General features: G+C 46.2%; 1 protein-coding gene across 1 annotated transcript in view; it reads left to right on the forward strand.

Annotated features, from left to right (window-relative positions):
• LOC135370745 (uncharacterized) overlaps positions 1–15,974 on the forward strand; it is a 33,541-nt gene extending 17,567 nt beyond the window's left edge. The window contains exons 5-7 of the mRNA XM_064604566.1: positions 4,433–4,530; positions 8,112–8,328; positions 15,806–15,974. Of these exons, the coding sequence (XP_064460636.1) occupies positions 4,433–4,530; positions 8,112–8,328; positions 15,806–15,844 (354 nt within the window). The 3' untranslated portion in view covers positions 15,845–15,974. The remainder of the gene's footprint in view (positions 1–4,432; positions 4,531–8,111; positions 8,329–15,805) is intronic.
• The last annotated feature ends 3,436 nt before the right edge of the window (positions 15,975–19,410 follow it).

A 19,410-nucleotide genomic window follows, 5' to 3' on the forward strand; every position in this document is an offset into this window, starting at 1 on the left:
CTAGAACAACGGATCTCGTACTTACGAATGAAACGTGTTCCCGTGACAGAGCTGCTTTCCGTTCAACGAGGGCCGCAGCCGGGACAGGAACACGTTACCATACGTCGTTTCTACGATGGTGCATACACTATCACAATAAATGACTGTCGAAAAGCAGAATCACACGGAGGCAGCGCGAGAAACAAAGCCTCGCAAAACCGAAACTTTAGAGAGCATCACGTTGTGGACAGGCCCTTGTGGGGATCTCAGACCGCAGACTCCGGCTTGACCTCGTCCCCGGGCACATTCCTCCGATGTTGTTCCCTCATCCTCGAAGGCCTGGGGGCAGGGGGGGGGGAGGTAACTGCAATGTGTGACGGGAAGAAAGGTGCTGCCGACGGGATACCAGCGTTTCAGACAGAGGACTATGCGGATGTACTCGATAGAGGTCCTGGGACAATAAAGGACATGTCGGTTGGTCGTCAGAGTCATTCTTGTTTGACAAGAGGACCGAACTCCCAACGAGAGCCCACACCCGTGGGGTAGGCTACCTAGTAGGAGCAGATCCCACAACGTAATGGCGATTTGGACAAGAGCAACCGCTAGAGTGTGGCTACGTTAGTCTGGCGGCAAGAGACACTCCTTGTATTTACTTGCTCCATGTTTTTAGTCAAGGCACGGGTTATTTATTCCGAGGAGACAGAGGACTTAAGACGTTTCGCAACCGGAGATTTCGCAGCAAGTGCCACGCGTACCGAAAGTCTATGCTCCAGAGGCGACATTTTGACAGGAAGCTTTGTTCCGAGAACATGTTTTGGGGTATTTCTTTTGGGGACGTGCCTTTCGGTTTGTACCACCATGTGCAAATCAGGGCGTTCCGCCTGGAAGAAGTTCATTATCTTCCTCAATGAACGCCACGCGCTTCGAACTCATCTACAGTGAGTTGGTATTTATGTAGGAACCACATTAGATGAGACGGATCCCATAATACTAAGACCTCAAAAGATAAAGGAATTTCAAGGAAGCAAAGTTTCAAAACAAATAATACAAGGAGTATATACGGTTGTTCATGCAGCATGCTCTAGGCGCCTGGAATGCTCAATGTCTTTTCATGTCGTTCGTATAATTTGGGATAAGGTGGTCTGTGCTGCAGACAGTTGAACTATTTCGTTAATAGCAGTCATAATAATTGCTTAAATTGTATCATAATTCGTCAACTGAGTACACAAACCTTTGAGAAATGAGGCACTAATTACTGTGGTGCTAAACCGGATATTTATTTTGTACGAGCCAAAAATGACAGGCTACATATTTTCATCAACTTACAAGATATTTTGATCAAGAAACTGATCAAAAATTTAAAATTTGTCTTTTGGTTTGGCCATCCGGTACGGTCAGTCACGAGTAATGCACATGGAAACACAGGGCAGTGACACAGCATCATAACGGTGGGTCATATTTTATTAGCCGAGGAGCAGAAATTAGCAAATTGGAAGTCGATGCTCGCGAAAGTTACAGATGGGACAGGCCCCTCTTACCTCGACCACATCTGCCAAAAGGCTGACATGGTTCCAGCACATCAGGGCCCTCTCTACCACGACGAAGAAATTTGTGAACGTGCTACGGCGCATCTCTGGAGCGCCGTGGACCCTCTTGTAACAACCTCCGACACGTCCATAACGCACTTGTGCTGGGGCTGCTAGGCTACCACCTCCCAGCGCTCCACGGGATCAGTTGAACAGGTGAGCGGAACCTCCACAACTCACAAGCGCGCGGCCTCTGTGTATGCCTTGGACTGCCACGTACGGTTGAAAGCTACACGGACTTGCGGAGGCACAAGAGACGCCCGTGCATATTCTACGAGACAGACAGACGCTCTGCATCTTTGAGGCGCTTCCTCACGCAGCACCCTTGCCACTGCCTGCCGTCCATTGAGGATGCCCGCCTCGCATCGGCCTTTGGCGCCGCAGTCCGCCTGCTTAAGGCTGTCCTCCTGGATCGCTCCTCAGGTGTATCCTACGTCTCTCCTTTATGGGCCCTCGCCAAGCCCCAGGTATTACGTCCCTGGCCTAGGACGAAAGAGGGAGACACCGTTAGCCGTTGCGCGCCAGCCCGTCCTCGAACACTTATCGGCGCAGCATCAACAGCGTTAAGCGATCTATACAGATGGATCGGTAACACTTGATGGGGCCACTGCAGCAATCTACGTCCCGCATGGTAACATCGAGCAAGTTTTCAGGCTCTCCCACAGAGCTCTTCGCAATCCACGCGGCCCTCAGGCACATCTCAACATCGCCCCCAGGAACCTGGACGATCCTGTCGGACAGCAAGGCGGCACAGGAGACACTCGACTCACACTGCACCAAAACAACCGACGACCTACTACAATGTCCCTAGCCAACACCGCCCTTGCTTCCGGGCACAACACCCGAGCAGCACAATGTACTGAATGTCGAGCGCAACAGGGGTGGGCGGTATGTGTCTTATCAATGTTCTTTAGCTTCACGAGTATGTTCAAGGCCTTCCACCTACCCGTCCACCCCTATTGCACTCGACTTTCAGTACATTGCTCTGCTTGGGTATATGCCTCCAGTGGATACCCGGCCACACTGGCCACGGCGGAAACGATCGAGCAGGTCCTACGGCCAGGCGTGCACACGAACAACCCGACGCCGCGGCGCACATACCGCTCACTCCTTCGGCCTGCCGTATCCAAATCCACCGCTGGGCCGACCAAGAGGTGCGGTGCTTCATTCGCGAAACCGCCCGTTTCAACGAGTTTCTTCGCCCCATCGACCCGGCGGTGGAGTTCTCCCCCACCACGGCGTCTCCAACGGCCACAAGAGACACTCCTCCCCCTCAACTTCGCATACGCGCTATACCGCTCCAGCGCATGATGGTGAGGCAGATCTCGACCCTCTGTGACGTTTGCGAAGTGGTTGCGGACACGTCGCACCTCCTGCTGACCCGCACCAAGTACACTAACCATCGCGCCACCCTTTTCCGCTGCCTCGAAGGTTTCGGGCTCAACCAAATGACGCTGGCCGCACTTCTTGGCACTGTGTCTCAGCACCAGAGGTGGGGAGTAATGCATTACGAAGTAATGCATTACATGCATTACATTTCGACTGAGTAATGCAGGGTGGCATTACTCATTACTTTTGTCGAATGTTCATTGCGCCACGCGAAGGTTTGGAACATCCAAGTTTTTTTTTTCAACCCGCCTTTAACAATGAGCACAGGGCAACATGGAAAGAGAAAGGCGCGGCCTGGGGAATTCTGCAAGGGTTCAACAGTCGGCGGTGTGCGTCACAAGTGTCTACATGATGATATCACCGATTTTCTCCTGTGCGCATTTGGAGTAGAGGATAATTAGTGAAATAGAAACATAGCCTCTATGAAGGTAACACGTAATTATTGCTGTAGCGATTCACTGTTTTGGTATGGTACCGTGTTAGTTTCTCTTGTGCTGTCAGAGGTAGTTCTTCTGCCAGTTTTTCTGTAGGCTGGGCTTCATCCGCCGGCTCCATAATGCTAAAAAAGGGATCTGCAATAAATCTTATCTATAGTTCTTGCCTATCAGACTCGCTTCTGCGAGGATTTAGTGGCACCAATTTGGGTATACTCTGGTGGCTATTGCCTACAGAAAAAAAAAAAAAAAAAGAAAAGCAAGGGAAAAACTTATGCATAGCATCTTTGAGGCTTATGCCCTAAAATGTAAATGTAATGCTAGAGTAATGCCATTACTAATGCATTACTAATATCCAAAAAGTAATGAGTAATGTAGTGCATTAGTTTTTTATGCAAGTAATGAGTAATGGTAATGCACTACAAAATAAAAGTAATATCACCACCTCTGCTCAGCACCAACAATGGGCCGTCACAAGTGCTTTATGACACTTTCTGAAGTGCACCTGGCCTGGCCTCCCAAGTTCTGAGCTGCGCGCTCCAGGAGTCTCACCTTCTACTTTTTTTCTCTTTCTTCTTTCTTTCTGCTTCATTTTTCTCTATCTCTTCTTTCTTTTTTATTTTTGTTTTTGTTTTTAATGGAGTCTCAACTTTTCTCGCTCTTTTTTCTTTTCTTTCTATTTATTTTTCGTTTTTTTTAGTCGAATAGCATGCCAACTGGCAGACCTTTCCTTCGAATAAATATATATGCTCCTCCCCCCTACATCTGCCAAACAGCGTCGCACGTCTTATTAAAAAAGACACGTGAAGAACACGTTACTTCAAAGTCCAGACGACGACTTGCGCTCACCCTGGTGTCGCAGACGAGAAAACATTATTGCTGAGAAATGTCACGCGAAAAACTGTCCTCAACTTGACCCCCGTCTTCAAGTAGCCCCACTTTACCCTGCTAAGAAAGATACCCTAGGAGTTACTTTCAGGCAACGTTCGAATAGATATCTCTGGTATATGTAGTAAATACTTCCCTTTTCTCTACTTGTAACAGGGAAAACCGGTCAACGTTACCGATAATGGAAACATCAGAGTAGGAGGACGCCTGGTTGTGGTTGGAAACTTCAAGAGGACTAGTTCCCAGAGTGACGAGTAAGTAGAAAGTGACCTTATAGTGTGGAATATCGTACACTATCCTGACATGGCACTTCAATGTTGCAGACAGCGTGTGACACATCTTCCTTGGCGCATTGCTAAGTCCTTACTTCGGTTGTGTCGTGCTTACATGTTGCCTTTGATGGCAAGCATTTATTTCCCCCTTTCCTAATAATTATATCCCTCTATTTTAATGCAACATTGGGTGACATTACGTAATACCGTAGCAGGTACCCCCTGAATGTGCTGTTAGGAAGCACCAGTCAAGGTGATATTACGTGTCAACTCTTTCTGAGATTAAGTGGGACATGTTCTAAAATGCCTTCAGGTTGCTGCAGTCGACCTTAATCCACTTCCTTTCCGGCAAGTTTTCATTTTTTAGTTATTTATTTTCAAAGAGTGATATTAAACGGTAGGAACAACTTATTTATTTACACATGGTAAACAAGACTTTCGTGCATGAGACTGCACTTCTTCAGGTTACAAAAATGTAAACATGGTACAGGCACATATATACAGCTGAAGGGGGAGTTCTGGCATGAGAGGGTAACAGGTTGATGGAAAGGATGCAAACAACAGATAAAAATCACAAGAACATAAATACAAAAGCAGGGGTATCAGAAGCGAAACAACGCGAGCCCAAGGGCTTATACACAGGAAACGAGAACACTTGTTGGTGACATTCGAGGAATTAAGGATAAAAAGGGGGGGTTATGGCGACGGAATGAGGACACGGGTGCGGAGTACAAAGGTGACCAGTGGACCGTGAGAAAGTGAAGACGGAGGTGGTCTCAGGAGAGAGACAAACGAAGAAAAATGTGGAAGTTGGATTTATTTTCCGAAAAATCTTGCCCGAAATGAAGGGGATTGGGTAGTCTTTAATGCCGGTGTGGGAAGTTATTCCTGTTCCGACACATAGCAGCGCGCTACGATAGCGCTACGAAACAACCTGTTCAAAACGTGGGTCACTGTTATCTAATAGCGTCCTCGATAAACTGCACTGTTGCGCACTGAACGTCCTCGATTAAAGGAGTGCACCCGTTCAGTGCAGCACTGAGTTGCCCCCAACTCACACCGAGAAAATCGGCCGAGCGCCAGAGTGCAATCCCAAGAAGCATCGCGATTGCCGGAAGCACGGAGGAAGGCGGAAGCGGCAAGTAGCCAGGTGTAGCCGGGCAAGTAGCAGCAGGTAGTGATCGTCAGCATGGCATTCGATCGGTGCCGCTCGCCAGGTGCCTCTCGCTACGGGTCGCGCAGCCTACGAGCCACAACGAGCACAGATCTCTAGGTAGCGCATGCTAGTATCCATCAGATCCACCATTGCGGTGCAGTTTCATGTTCGATAATGCCTCCGCCCAGGGCACCGCCAGTGTAGAGCCCCACGCACCACTGTGGTTTCGGGGCAATTCCGGAGCAAGTTTATCCGAGGACGCTATAACCACTATAACGGTTCACACTTGCAAACTGGTGCTAGAGCTGCCATCTAGCGGAACTTGTGGACGGTCGTTTCCGGTCTCTCCCATCATGGCGCTTAGGAAGTTCGACAACATGCAGACGACCAAGTTCGTTCAACGGAGCGAACTGACAATCTTCGAACATTTCGGATGACAGACTCGCTGATTCCAATGAGGTCGGCGTGCAGTGCAGAAACAAGGAAGGATTACAGTTCCGCGACTTCCGCGACGTCATCGCTCAAGGGTCTCCCCATTGAACAACACGGATGTAGTGCTAATATTAGCCACGTCTAAACTGGGAGGTGCCCGTGTTCGAATCCTGTTGCCCGCTGTGCTGTCTGAGGTTTTTCCTGGGTTTTCCTCAGACGCCTTCAGACATATGTCCGCACAGTACCCTAGAAGTCGGCCCAGGACGCACATTCCACCAGGGCGTCAGTCGTGACGTTGCCAAGCTCTGTGAGGCCGACAACGGCAAGCCCTTTCATCATCAGCACCACCGCCAACAGCGCTCAAACAGCCGACACGAGATCAATTGCAGCAGGGGGTAGCACGAACAATGAACATGTACATAGCACTACAACAATCACTGCAGCAAACAATCATTGTCCATAAAAGGCAATAATTAGTTACAGGAGAGAAGGCATATCATACGCGTCAAAGCTGGAAAACCTAAACAAAACCGACGAACAGTTTCCATAAGCCCACTCAACACCCATTTTATGATTGAAAGTAAAATCTCGTTCTTGCAAGAGTATCAAAGAGGAGAGAGGCTTAGTCCATGAACTTTACTGCACACCGTAGTTCCAGTCCTACGTGGTTTTTGGGGAAAAAATGATTATATAGCTAAAAGTGTCTGTTCTGCAAAGATAGGGTCTCAACTCCCTGTAGTGGTCTGAAGTTTGAAGTGGCTTTGAGGATTGCTAGTGGATTGGAGGATATCGCGGTGTTTTCTATAATCGCTGTAGTTCGGAACAGGCCTTAAGCGTAAGTTTGTTGAATGTTGTGTTGATTGCGTGTACGAAATTCTATGGGCTTGGGGCATCTCCGCCCTTCATATTTCATTTGCCTTTTTTGTAGGGCTGTAGGAATCCACGAATCCACAATTCGCGAATCCGAATCGGATCTTTGGTATACACCAACCACGTTTTTTTTTCTCTTTTTTCTTTTTCAAATTGGCGCCTTTTGAGTCCGCCGAAAGCCTCATTGGCCGACAGGTGCTTTCTTGTTCCTTTGTTTATATTGCTCCGAAACCGTTGTGCTGGAATTGTTAAGACAGCAACTGCTACGTTACAAGTCTAAAAGTAACCTGGTTTTGCTTTTGATTGTTGCTTAGTTTTATGGAAATTTCAGTCTGAAGAATTTATGTATTTCTTGCAGTCAACGAACAACGTGTTTAATAAATTACATTTAAGAAGAACCATATATGGGTATATTTTCTCCCGAAACTGAAGCATTACTTAATTTTTTTTTTTTTTTCAAACAAAGGCATCATATTCTGCTTCAAAACACATTTCACCAGACGTGTTTTTTTTTTTCGTGGCTTTTTAAACTCTTCTTAAAGAAAGAATTCGAAAGATTCAAGATTCGTGGATTCGCAGAACCTTCCTTGGATTCAAATCCGGATTCGGATTCGAAAGACTTTGGATTCGTTCCATGTGTACTCTTTTGCTATACTCGTGACGATGTGGCCATCAACGGCGACCCCATTGAGTCATTAGCCTCCTGCTCGGAGGTTTTAAACGTGTCCTCTGCGAGCAATTAAGTTGTTTGTGAGTACACTATTTGTGTGTGTGTGTGTGTCTTCGTCCCTGTATCTGGCTTTAAGGCTTTAATCATATACTTCGTTGTGTGTGAACGTTTGAGAAGAAGCATATATATAATCATAAACATGTTGTGCGAGAACGTGTAGCATCTTATCGCTTGGGACGAGCTGAGCTGTAACTCGATTACATTTTGGTGCCGGCAACTTCTGTCAAAAGAAATTACTTTCTAGATCAAGTAACTGCAACTGCGAATTATTGCCTCTTCCGCGTGACTATATACGTCTCCGATCCTCGATGTAATGGCGCATGTTTCAAAACACGTCACACCAGCTTTTGTATTTTTCTTGATATCGTATTGCAGCATTCAGTTCCAAGTGCAGACACCGAACAAAACCGCCCAGATTTGCACAATCAAGAGACCATCGCAAGACGACATGACGATTGTGTTTGAAAGGAGGGCCACTAGATTGATCTGTCAGGTGGGAAACAAGGCAGAATGGAAACTGGAAGACTATGAGATGGACACCACGACCGCGATCTCTCTGGTCCAGAACTTCGAGGTCAGGCTCATCCGACAGGTGGGTACGAGAAAGCTATGTCTACGATAGACTGACAGCGAGTACTATTTGTTCAACAAAATGTTAAAGGTACTGGCAATCGGTAGAGCTACGACCTCAGAAAACGTATCTATTCGATAGCCCGAGCCCTCGGTACTCAAACTTCATACTTTTCTTTCCACTTGCGCTCATGCAGTAGTTTTTAATAGAATTCAAATGAAAATAACGGGTAACACTGTAGAAGCCATCACCAATCGGCCGATGTCTCAATACGGCCGATAATCCTTTAATCCCCAAGTGTCTCATTACGGCCAATGTCTCAATACGGCCGAAGGTAGTCTCATTACGGCCGAAGATGTCTCATAACGGCCGAAGATGTCTCATAACGGCCAAATGTCAAAATGTGTATTGTAACGTGCATTGACATGCAATGTTGCAGCCAGGTATGGATATCCATTCCAGAGTGTATAAGCCATGCGGTGTGCCCTTAGGGCCCTTATCATATATACAGTCAAACTCCTTTATAGCGGACACCTTTTTAACGAAAATACCACAACAGCAAATTTTTTTGCGGTCCCGCTGGAGCCCTATAGGTCCAATAATGGACATACTTTTTAACGAAAATACCTTTACTGCAAATTTTTTTTTGCTGTCCCCTGAGTTTCGTTGTAAAGGAGTTTGACTGTATACACATATTGTGAGACAATCAGTATGTTATCATACCGCAGCACAACGCAGCATATTGTGTAATGTGTACACCCCAAAGGTAGTGTTCATGTTGCTGTGAAGCAGCAGGCTACTAGGTGGAGTTAGCTGCTTGCGGAGAGCTGGATGAACATCGGCTTTGCTGTGACATTTTTTGGAGTCGTCCTATACAGTCACTGGCCAAGAAGGAACGTTTATCCCAGTCGACGTCAGTTTATTTCCACTCGCTTTACAATGGTACAATTCTTGCTTCTGGAATGAGTAGACCTGCAAGAAGCACGAGCAACCGTGAATATAGGCTAGAATATTTAAAAAAAAACAGACATTTGACTCTACATGGCTGGTTTTAATGTGCACAAGCTGCATACATGTAGATATGTATCTGTTATTTCATACAAGGCTAACATAAATCTTCATCTAGACAAAAAAAAAAAAAAAAAATAATGTGACTTCCAGGTAAACACAATGCATGACCATGAGATGAATTTAATTGCATTAGTTCATTCACTTAATGGAAACATGTGAATATGAAACAGTGATACATTACAATTCATGAAATGATGCATGCATGACTTTCCTTTTTTTCATTTCTTATAAAAGTAGTGCACGAATTAACACTCGTGCACTACTACACAATTTTTCACTTCACAACAGAACCGTACGGTACATTGGTAATCTTAACAGCTCACCTCTTCAGCCAAGACTCCCTGGGCAGCAACATCCTATTAGCCATGTTGTTGTTGTTTTTCTTTTTCGGAATCCTTCGCGTAGCCACATAACATGACTGGAATGGAAAATAGCTATAAATAACAATGTACTTAAATGACTTCCCCTTGAAATATTTATTCTAATCAGATATGCTTTTGCGCTTAGTACGGTGCAAAAGCCTGCGCAACATTTCCAGATGTTCGCGGTAAGCAATTCGAGGAGATCAATTCAAGTATGCCGACTTGTGCTTTTATTTTTGAACAAATATGACGACAAATTTTAACAAATGAAATGTGGCTCACAATGATAAATCTGCTGTACGGTGCGGCATTATCGGTATCTTAACTTCGAATGAATTTGTTGTTCCTAAACGCGCAACGAACTACAAACGGTTCATACCTACTAACACATACCGAGCTACATCTATTACAGGCACTTCGGCTGTTTTGACTCAGTCAAATTACTCGTATGAGAATGCAACTGTGTGTGGATAACACACTGCTAAGCCAGACAGTCTACGAAAGCATAACTCACCAGAATTCTTGGTTCTCGGCCTTGGTCAACACTGCGCGATATACGTTGGGACTGTGACGATTCATTCAACTCAATTTTCACTGGAACGACACGCGCTTCCCGAAAGACAACGACGGAAAATAAAGAGCCGCTTAAGTCCACTAATTTGCACATTACAGCACTACAAATCGATAGATATAAACACGTCGTAAAGTATGTACAACGGCTCGCTAACACAAGAAACGACGAGATACCGGACGTTGCTAGACACCATCCGAAGTTGAGAGCGTGAGAGTATAGCAAAATAATAAGATATCAATACACGAAAGGAAGAGTATTGACCCCCCCCCCTCCTTCTATAGCATGTAAAACGGATTAGCGCTGAGATGAACATACATGTTCATGACGCGAGTTATTTTCACTGATCAAAAAGAGGTCACGTGGGATTGCGTGACGCTTGCGAAATGTGCAGCAATGTGCAGTATGGCGAAACGAAACTTGTAAATCGTGCATTGCACTTCATGGTAGCTGCCAGAAACGAAGCAAAGTTATGAGACAATGGATTACAGGTATGTTGGCATCTTTTTGATTCCTGCGTATCGTTTCACATTACACTGTGACACTGAATACATGCGTGTCGTGTCTCACGATGCTGGGGAAGTAGTTGCATGGGAAGTGTGCATGGTAGACATGGTTCATTTTTGATCGCGTGATCGGAATATCGGCACCTCTCGCGTTGTGGCATGCATGTGACCAACCAAGTGCTGTTCCCTTACTAGCGCTACTTACAAACGACAAAACGAAACATGTGGGAAGGTATATTTTTGATCACTCATATATAACGAGAAAATGTATCGTTTTCAGGTTGCTGCCACTACTCCAGGTGCCCGCGATTGTCCTGCGTGTATGATTACACTAACGACGTCGCCCTCCACGGCGGAAGTCGTTTGCGCACACGTGTTTCAGCATGAAGCCTGCAGGTAACATATGATGCTTACCCTTCGGATATACTGATTCTGAATTTACATATTGTAGCTTAGAGGAATTCCGAATGCCCAGAGTGACACACGCTTATAACATTGTGACATCAGCGCAGTGGCATAAGCACTAATGTAGTGCCCCACGAAAATGAACGAGGGGCAGTAGTTTATCCAGAATCCCAAGCACGAGAGGGGTGTTGGAAAAAATTGGGGAGGGGGATCATCATCATAGTTACATCATTACAGCTTAACATATCATTACAGACGTGTCTGAAGCTGAAATTCCAAGGGCACCCCCTGTAGGAGGTGCACAGTCAAAAAAGTTAGGGGGGTGTCACTGAACATTTGGGGGTTGTAGGGGGTCTGGATAAAGCACTGACGAGGGGGACTCCTCCACCCCTTGTAAAGTCTCATAGAACACCTCCTGAAATATTTTCCTGGCTATGCAGCTGCATCATTATGACGTAATTGTCATTGTTGTCCATAATTCTTGAATATGTTTTGAATATATGAAAAAAAAAAGTCTGCTTGACAGCATATGTCTTGTGGTCATCATCAAACAAGAGCATATGTCGTTTTGTTCAGCATCTTATATACTTTTTTTAAAATTTCAGGTGGACGTAAATTGTAGAAGGCAGCTAGTGGCGGAAAAGATCATGGTCATAGGTCATGTGGCTCCTGGAGCTCTCAGTGGGCTCCCTTGTGGAGTAACTTTTCAGAACATAGACACACAGTTTGCCACTCATATTAGACCCCTAGCTATGGGGTAGCGTTCCACTCCTAGAGTGGAAAACCTCCCCACTTCATCATCACAATATATATGTTGTTGTTGCTCACAGGACAAACGAGTAGGATGTTGCTCGAATGCTGAGACAAAATGGCGTAACACATACAAATATCATGTCACCACAGTATGACAATAAAAACATTTTTCACGAGGGATGCATGAAACACTGTCGCAATATTGTGTGCATGAACCATTGTGTGTGACACAAGTCGTGGGTCACACCGCCTCGGACACACTTTGGGAAGCATTGCTAATATGGTTGATGCTTCTTTTTTCTTTTTGGCCGTGATGAAACATCTTCGGCCGAAATGAGACTACCTTCGGCCGTAATGAGACACTTGGGGATTAAAGGATTTTCAGCCGTAATGAGACTTTGGCCGTAATGAGACTTCGGCCGTAATGAGATGTTACCGGCTAGCTAGTCATCATGGGCAGCAAGTGAGTCGTCGCCATAGATTGTAGGATTCTGCCCCCTTGAATCCCACGTGGGGTTGAGTACAACCCGTCTTTTGCCAAACCGCCACACCGGAAGACACCGACAGAAGTGGAACGAACAGACGCTCTTTGTTACCTGATAAAGAATTCAACAAATTGGAAAAACAGGAACTCACATCGTGTACAATCTCAGGTCCCTGGCCCAACAGCAATTCCGTGTTGCCTCCCCTTGCGTTTCCCGCGAAATGCCTCTTATCTTCCTCTTATCGCGGTAATCCTTCCGCGGATCCGCCCTCCACCCCGGTGCAGCCTGTCCGTCTCTGCAGTAGCGCCACCCCACAAGATCACTACTGCATGACAAGTTGGGGATCGTTTCCCACCAGACGGCGCTCAGAGCCGTTTTACTGCAATTTTAGTCGTTTAATTGCTTACTGTCTGCCGTACTTTCAACGTCTACTGTTTTTCTCCTTCTTTTTTTTTTTCTTTCTTTCTTTCTTTGTTTTATCAGCTGGAGGTCGTGCCTAGTTTTTATCCCTCTTGTCTTCTTGCTGCAGCTGCAGAAAAGAGTCAGTTCCTATAATGAGGCATAGCATCTGACCCAATCCTGCAGCATTCGTCTTACGTCATTATTTCCGAATCCCTGACTCACGACAACGCTTCAGTACACTTGTACCAAAAGAAGTTCCTCCAGCATTTCCTACCCCCTCACGCACACATCAAAAAGCTGCACTATTTCTCGGACGGCGCTGCTTCTCAATATCAGAAAAAAAAGAATTTTGTGAACCTTTGTTTTCATGTAGAGGATTTTGGAATATCGGCAACATGGAACTTTTTTGGTACGTCCCACGGGAAAGGTGCATGCGATGGGATTGGTGGAACTGTTAAGCGGCAAAGGCGAGTCTGCAGAGGACTTTTTGGTCATCAGATATTAAATCCACGGGATTTATTCCTTTGGGCTGAAGAAAGCCTTCAGAACATATTGCCCATATGGGTGTCCTTTGGAGATGTATCGGCGGAGCAGGCTGCGTTGCAGGATCGCTATGAAATGGCTCGAGCCATTCCTGGAACACGAGAACTTCGTTACTTTGAAGCTGTCTCAACTAACACAGTGAGGGTACGCGTGATATCAGCATCCACCGAAGAAAAACTTCACACTTCACTACGGCAAGTACAAGGCAGCGCACCTTAGCATCTCAGGAAAGACTATATCACACGTGCTGGTTGACCATTAAATCGAGTGATGCTCCTCCATGCAGTGGACCTGTCATTATCATTTAGGATGCCAGGTGGCTTCCCTCGCAGCTTTACGACACTCCTGCGGCGTCTACGACTCAACGTCGCCTTCACCCCTGCGTTCCGTGCTAAGCTGGGTTACAGTAACACGGCGCTGTGCCTAGCTTGCCGCACCCCAGCTACGATCCCCCATATCATCGAGGACTGTGAGCGGTACACGTGTGAACGCCGGGTACTCCGACGCCAACTTGAACTCCTCGACCATAGACCATTCAGCTTGTCCAAAGTACTTGGCCCATGGAGCTCCCCTGAACATCATGCCGGGCTCTTCGCTCCCTTTTCGTTTTCATGCAGGCCACTGGACTCCTTGAAGAGCTCTAAACAGAACTCCGACCTGTCGTTGCTCCATTCTCACCATAATTTATCCTCTCATATTAACCACTGTGAAATGGGGTAGTGTCCTGTGGCTACCACGGGGAAACATCCCATGTCATCATCACTTCTTCATTTATTGTTGTTGTTGTTGACCATTAAATGTGTATATGCAAATGTAAATGTTTTCTGTGTATTTTGTGTGTGACATAACACTGTGCATGTTCTGTGTCCCATATTATATCAAGATTACTTTGAATATGTCAGTGTTTGCGTGCTTATTCTGAGAGAGAGAGAGGCAGCGCAAAAGCGTACCTGATTTTATTACCCTTTTGCTGCTTTATGGCTGGGAGGCAATTTCGTGTCGCGTTAAGAATTTCTACACACATGCTCCGACAATATCAAAATCAGCGCGTCTCGGACAAATAAACAAGCGCCGGTAGCGTTTGAAGTATTACAAGCTGAAGAGGGCTTCATCTGGGACAGAGATTCGAAAAATTATTACAAAAAATACAAAAAAGTACCCTGGAGATCTTTTATACTTTGAAGTGGACAGGCTGAGCTTCATTTTAGCATTGACGGCATGTCGGTATCACGATGGCAACTTCACCTTTTATGCCTTCCAATATTGGAAATTTTCTCAAATTTGCATATTGCCCACCATATTTCGCAGCCTTCTCCTTTAACTGAAGGAATGAAATTTTTTCTACGTCTTAACCATGTCCACATCTATCAGGACACCAAATTTCATACCTGTGCGTGCTTCCAGTGAACGGGTAAAAAATGCCAAACATGTGACAAAAACGCAACAGTTATAGCCTGTTGCGCGCCTTAAATACACGTTGCCATCCGAATTTTTTCACTTAGAACTAAGGGGAAGTGCTTCGTGATCAGTCTGGAAGTGACAAATCTCAAATAGTTGGAGCCGTGCCCTGCGGAGAAGCCATTAAACGAACCCTACTTTTTGGCCCTCCCGCAAACTATGGCGCCGCCTCGCGTGAAAGCCGGAAGTGGAATTCCACTGAAATATTTTTCTGACATTCATAATTCAATAATGCGAAGTAGTGAAAAAAAAAATTGTCAAAGTCCCTGGGTGTCTAGCCACGATTTTGGGACGGTTTTTGTGGTAATGACCCAGCACTGATAACAATGAGACACGTTACGTCTGCCCGCAGCGTTTAGCGCGCGAGATAAGATGAGTGTCGACACAGGGCTAACCTCGTTAATGCCACTTGGATAGGCAATACAGTGGCTGGATGAGTACTATATAGGCACCTAGGTTAGATCTATTATGGCGGCACAAAAGCGCGTCCATTTATTGCAACGATACAATAGAGCAGTGATTTTTTCGAACACCCTTACACTTGCCCTTCTTTGCTGTGCACCCTCCACCATGGGGGCCGTCCATTTTCATTTTTTGTCGGTGCTGTTAACATGTAACTGTTTTTTTCTTTTTTCAAAACCCCTCGGTGCTTGCGAGTCCAGGTGAACCACTGCAATAGAGGGTTCCCCTCCGATGTAAATCACAACAGTATCGTAGTCGTTGGACATTGAACTTGGTCCAGTCTGTCGGTCCAAGATTCTTGCGGCTGCACGGGCTTTCAGTCGAGGTTTCTGTCTGGTTAGTCCATGTTAGAGTTGTCGACCAAATCTGTGCCGATTACGATGTGTGTGATGATCGGTGGTATTTCAAGTAATCCACTCTTCTTCTATACTGCACAGTCGATGTGATGGGATTTACTGAATAGCTGCTGTTGCTTTGCAGTTCACTGGGATGAGCATGAAAAAAGATTTCGTGAAGTAGGCGTCGCTCTTCGAAGCCTCAAAGCACCAAAGCACGTAAACATCGCACACAAGGACATCGCACACACCGTTATTTGTGTTGTTAAAATATTGAATAAAATTGAGTTTGAATAAAAAATTTTCTGGCATTATTTTTGTGCTCTGTGGTTATATGCGGCTTGCGTTTCCATACCATTTCACGCGTAGATGATCGTCGAGGCTCTCCACTATGAATTGGAATTCGAATATGGTGTCTTTGGAAAGTACTCAATTATTTATTGTCCATAAGTTAAGGACCTGCTGAGTGGGTGCTACATAACGGAGGGTGAACATCAGTGTAGCCATACAGAAACAATACTCGAGCAATTAACAAATTAAATACGTACACAATGTAATATAAAAATGCACTTTATATGATTGTATATATATATATATAAAGAAAATTTATTACATTAACCTGATGATATGTACAGTGCAAGCAGTAAATAACAGTGGTATATACAGTGAAGCCGCTTAATAACATGCAACGGATGACAGTGGTATATACAGAGAAACCAGTCGATAACATAGAATGAATAACAGCAGTATATACAGAGTAACCAGTTAATAACATACAATGAATAAACAGTGGTAGATAAAAAGAGACAGCGAAGAACAGCGCATACAATGAACCAGTGAAGAACATTACATTACATTACATACATTATGTACATTGCATTACATTACATGCAATGAACCACTGAAACTATGAGGAAGAAATCCTATACAGTGCTAAATTAGTGAAGAGAGAGGACTAAGAAGGAAAGATACGACCAGCTTTCATTTGATGTTTTAACACTGTATGAAGGAGAGTGGTAAGGTGACTCAACAGTGCGTGAAAAATATTAAGGAATTTTTCACAGCTACTAGCACAGAACTAAATGAGACAGCGAAAAATTGATCCGAGTAATTCGCTACACACACAAACGGCAAGACAAGGGAAAAATTCGAGAGAGTTTAAGAACAAGAAAAAAATACATGCGCACAGGGATTCATCAAACTGCACGTGGCCAATGATAAGGGCAATGGCTTGACGTACGAAGGCCGTTCAGTGTCTTGAGGTACGGAGGATGAAGGATTCGAAAAAAGTAATGCGCCGCGAGTTGAGTGACAAAAGTGAGTCTTACGAAATAGGTTCAAGCGTAATAATTTCCTGCGTATAGTCAATGATGGGGGAGGGGGTTGGATATGTTTAATAGACTGTAAGAAAAAAAAAAAACGGAAATGTCAGCCAGGCTATTGCCGGCTTGCTGTTCCGAAAAAGAAACTGAAAAGTAAACAAAGAGAAAGAAAGAAAGGAAAGAAAAAAATGATAGAAATACTGACACGCAGTGCAGTGCAATACAGACACGAAAGAAAGTCCCAAGAATGTCTAGTCAGAGGGCAGACGCAGGGCTCGAGTCTTTTAAGAAGCGGAACAGGGCTGTGGTTATGGCCCACTGGGTAATTGCCGAGGGAGGGGACCAAGGAGGGTGGCAATGGACAATGTGTTGCAGCCCAGCTGTATTAAACGGCGATGGAGGGCTTGCCATTGGGGAATGTGCAGAAGACAATGAGGAACGTCGGCCAACTCGCCACACGTCGCCACAAGGGGGAGCCGGATTGGCCCATTTTGTAAAGAAGCAATGGGGAGCGGGCAACGTCGAGACGGAGGCGGTGCAGCAATGATTCCTCCTGACGACTGCAGCGACACGCAATGAAAAAGGTAGCCGAGGGGTCGATGGACTGCACGTGACTGTAGTAGGCGACGGCCTGAGTTCTAAATGCTTGGGCACGGGCTGAACACGGGCGACGAATAGCTAGATGGCAAGCCGAAAGTGTAAGTGGTGGACGTGCAGTGGCAGGAGTAGCAGCTCGTCCTGCAGCCGCGTCTGCGCGTGCGTTACCAGTCAGGCCCACATGACCGGGCACCGATTGAAGGGACAAAGCATGACCATTGGCACGGAGTCTATTGTACATCTGAATGATCATGCTGGATATATCCTGTATGAGGATGGGGCGGGCCGGCATCATGCGGAGGAGGGACGCCTTGCTGTCGGTGAGGACGACCCATTTCCCAGGTGGCAAGTCAGTAATGTATTCTAGGGTGGTAAAAATGGTGAACAGTTCAGCCTCGGTGGACGAGATGGGGTAGGGCAGTTTGTTGGCCTGTTCGTGGTCTGTATCGGTAACGTAAAAGGCCGCACCCGATGCGTCATGCATTACGGAAGCATCGGTGAAGATTTGTCGGCAATGGGGAAAGTAGAGGTGAGGCTGGCCAAAGCGAGTGGTGGGATGTATAGTGAGATTATTGTGACGTCAAGTGAGCCCACACTAGCCGAGCAGCAGACGTAGTCGCCGATCCCAACTGTTCGCAGGTCGCGCTGGATCACCGGGAGGTCGGCACGGATGAAGAGCGCAGCACGGCTGGTCCGTCCACGGGGCTCCGAGACAAAGGTCACGTAATTCAAGAGGCGAAAGTATCCTTAGTGCCGCTTTCCGAGATGCACAACACAGGGCATTTGTGGCGCCACACAAACTGACGGAAGTCAGACAACGTCCATTGCAGGCTGCGTGCATTAAAAGATCGTGGCTGACTGATAATGAACCATTGAGGCGCGAGGCCGACCATTATTCATTGCCGGGCGTGAGGGAGGAGCCAGTACGGAGGCGAGGTTCCAGTGCAAGTATAGCTTGAACTGCAGGTAAATCTGCTGTCGTTGGAAGCTGCTGGACAGTGGTGCGTAAGGGAGCGAAGAGCATTGCGACTACAGTACCAGATGTAGTGCTTTGTCCGTCCAACAAACGGGGTCTTGTGAATTTTACGGTCGAATGTCCGCTGTCCACTGGCCTAGGCCACGAAGCGCGCGACATGTGGCACTTGCTTGACGGCAGAGGCAAAAGACTCGGAAGGGCCGTGATCAGCGTGTGCGGGTGCCTCGGAACAGCCAGATAGGCGCGGGAAGTGGGCAGTGTGGAGATTAGTGGGGCGAAGTGGAGAGGCACGCGATTTTCCACTGAGCATGCGCCGATGGTGTGCAGCTGTTGCTGCCCTTGCAACCGTACACGCACGGTAAGTTGCAGCGTGGTGACCGCCACAGTTTGCGCATGTGGGCTCACATCGTAGATACATTGCTTATGATTAGAGCCTGAAGTTTTCGGGAAATATTTTTTTCTAAATTCGGGGGGTAAAAATCGGGTAAATGTGCACTAAATTCATGCGAATTCGGGTGAAAAGACTTCCAGTATGCTAAATTCGGGGTGAAATCGGGCTCAGTTACTCAACTAACTGTAGTGGTACAAATGGTGATGTAACTGAATTTTTCTGCCAAACAAGTAAATTAATGCATTTTTACAGAGATCCCAGTGAGGGCAATTTGACGGGTAAAAATCGGGTTTCACCCTAAAGAGGCAACCTTCAATTCGGGGAAGAATCAAGTGCAGCATTCCTGGGCACCCCCTCTGAAAGCCGGCTTGACCTGATAGCAGAGGACTACGCAAGGAAGCTAAGTTTACAGGGTGGTGCGTGAGTATACGTGAGGAGGAACAGATTTGGGCAGCGAGAGGAGG

Source organism: Ornithodoros turicata, chromosome 10, assembly GCF_037126465.1.
Source record: "Ornithodoros turicata isolate Travis chromosome 10, ASM3712646v1, whole genome shotgun sequence".
Classification (NCBI taxonomy): Eukaryota; Metazoa; Arthropoda; class Arachnida; order Ixodida; family Argasidae; genus Ornithodoros; species Ornithodoros turicata.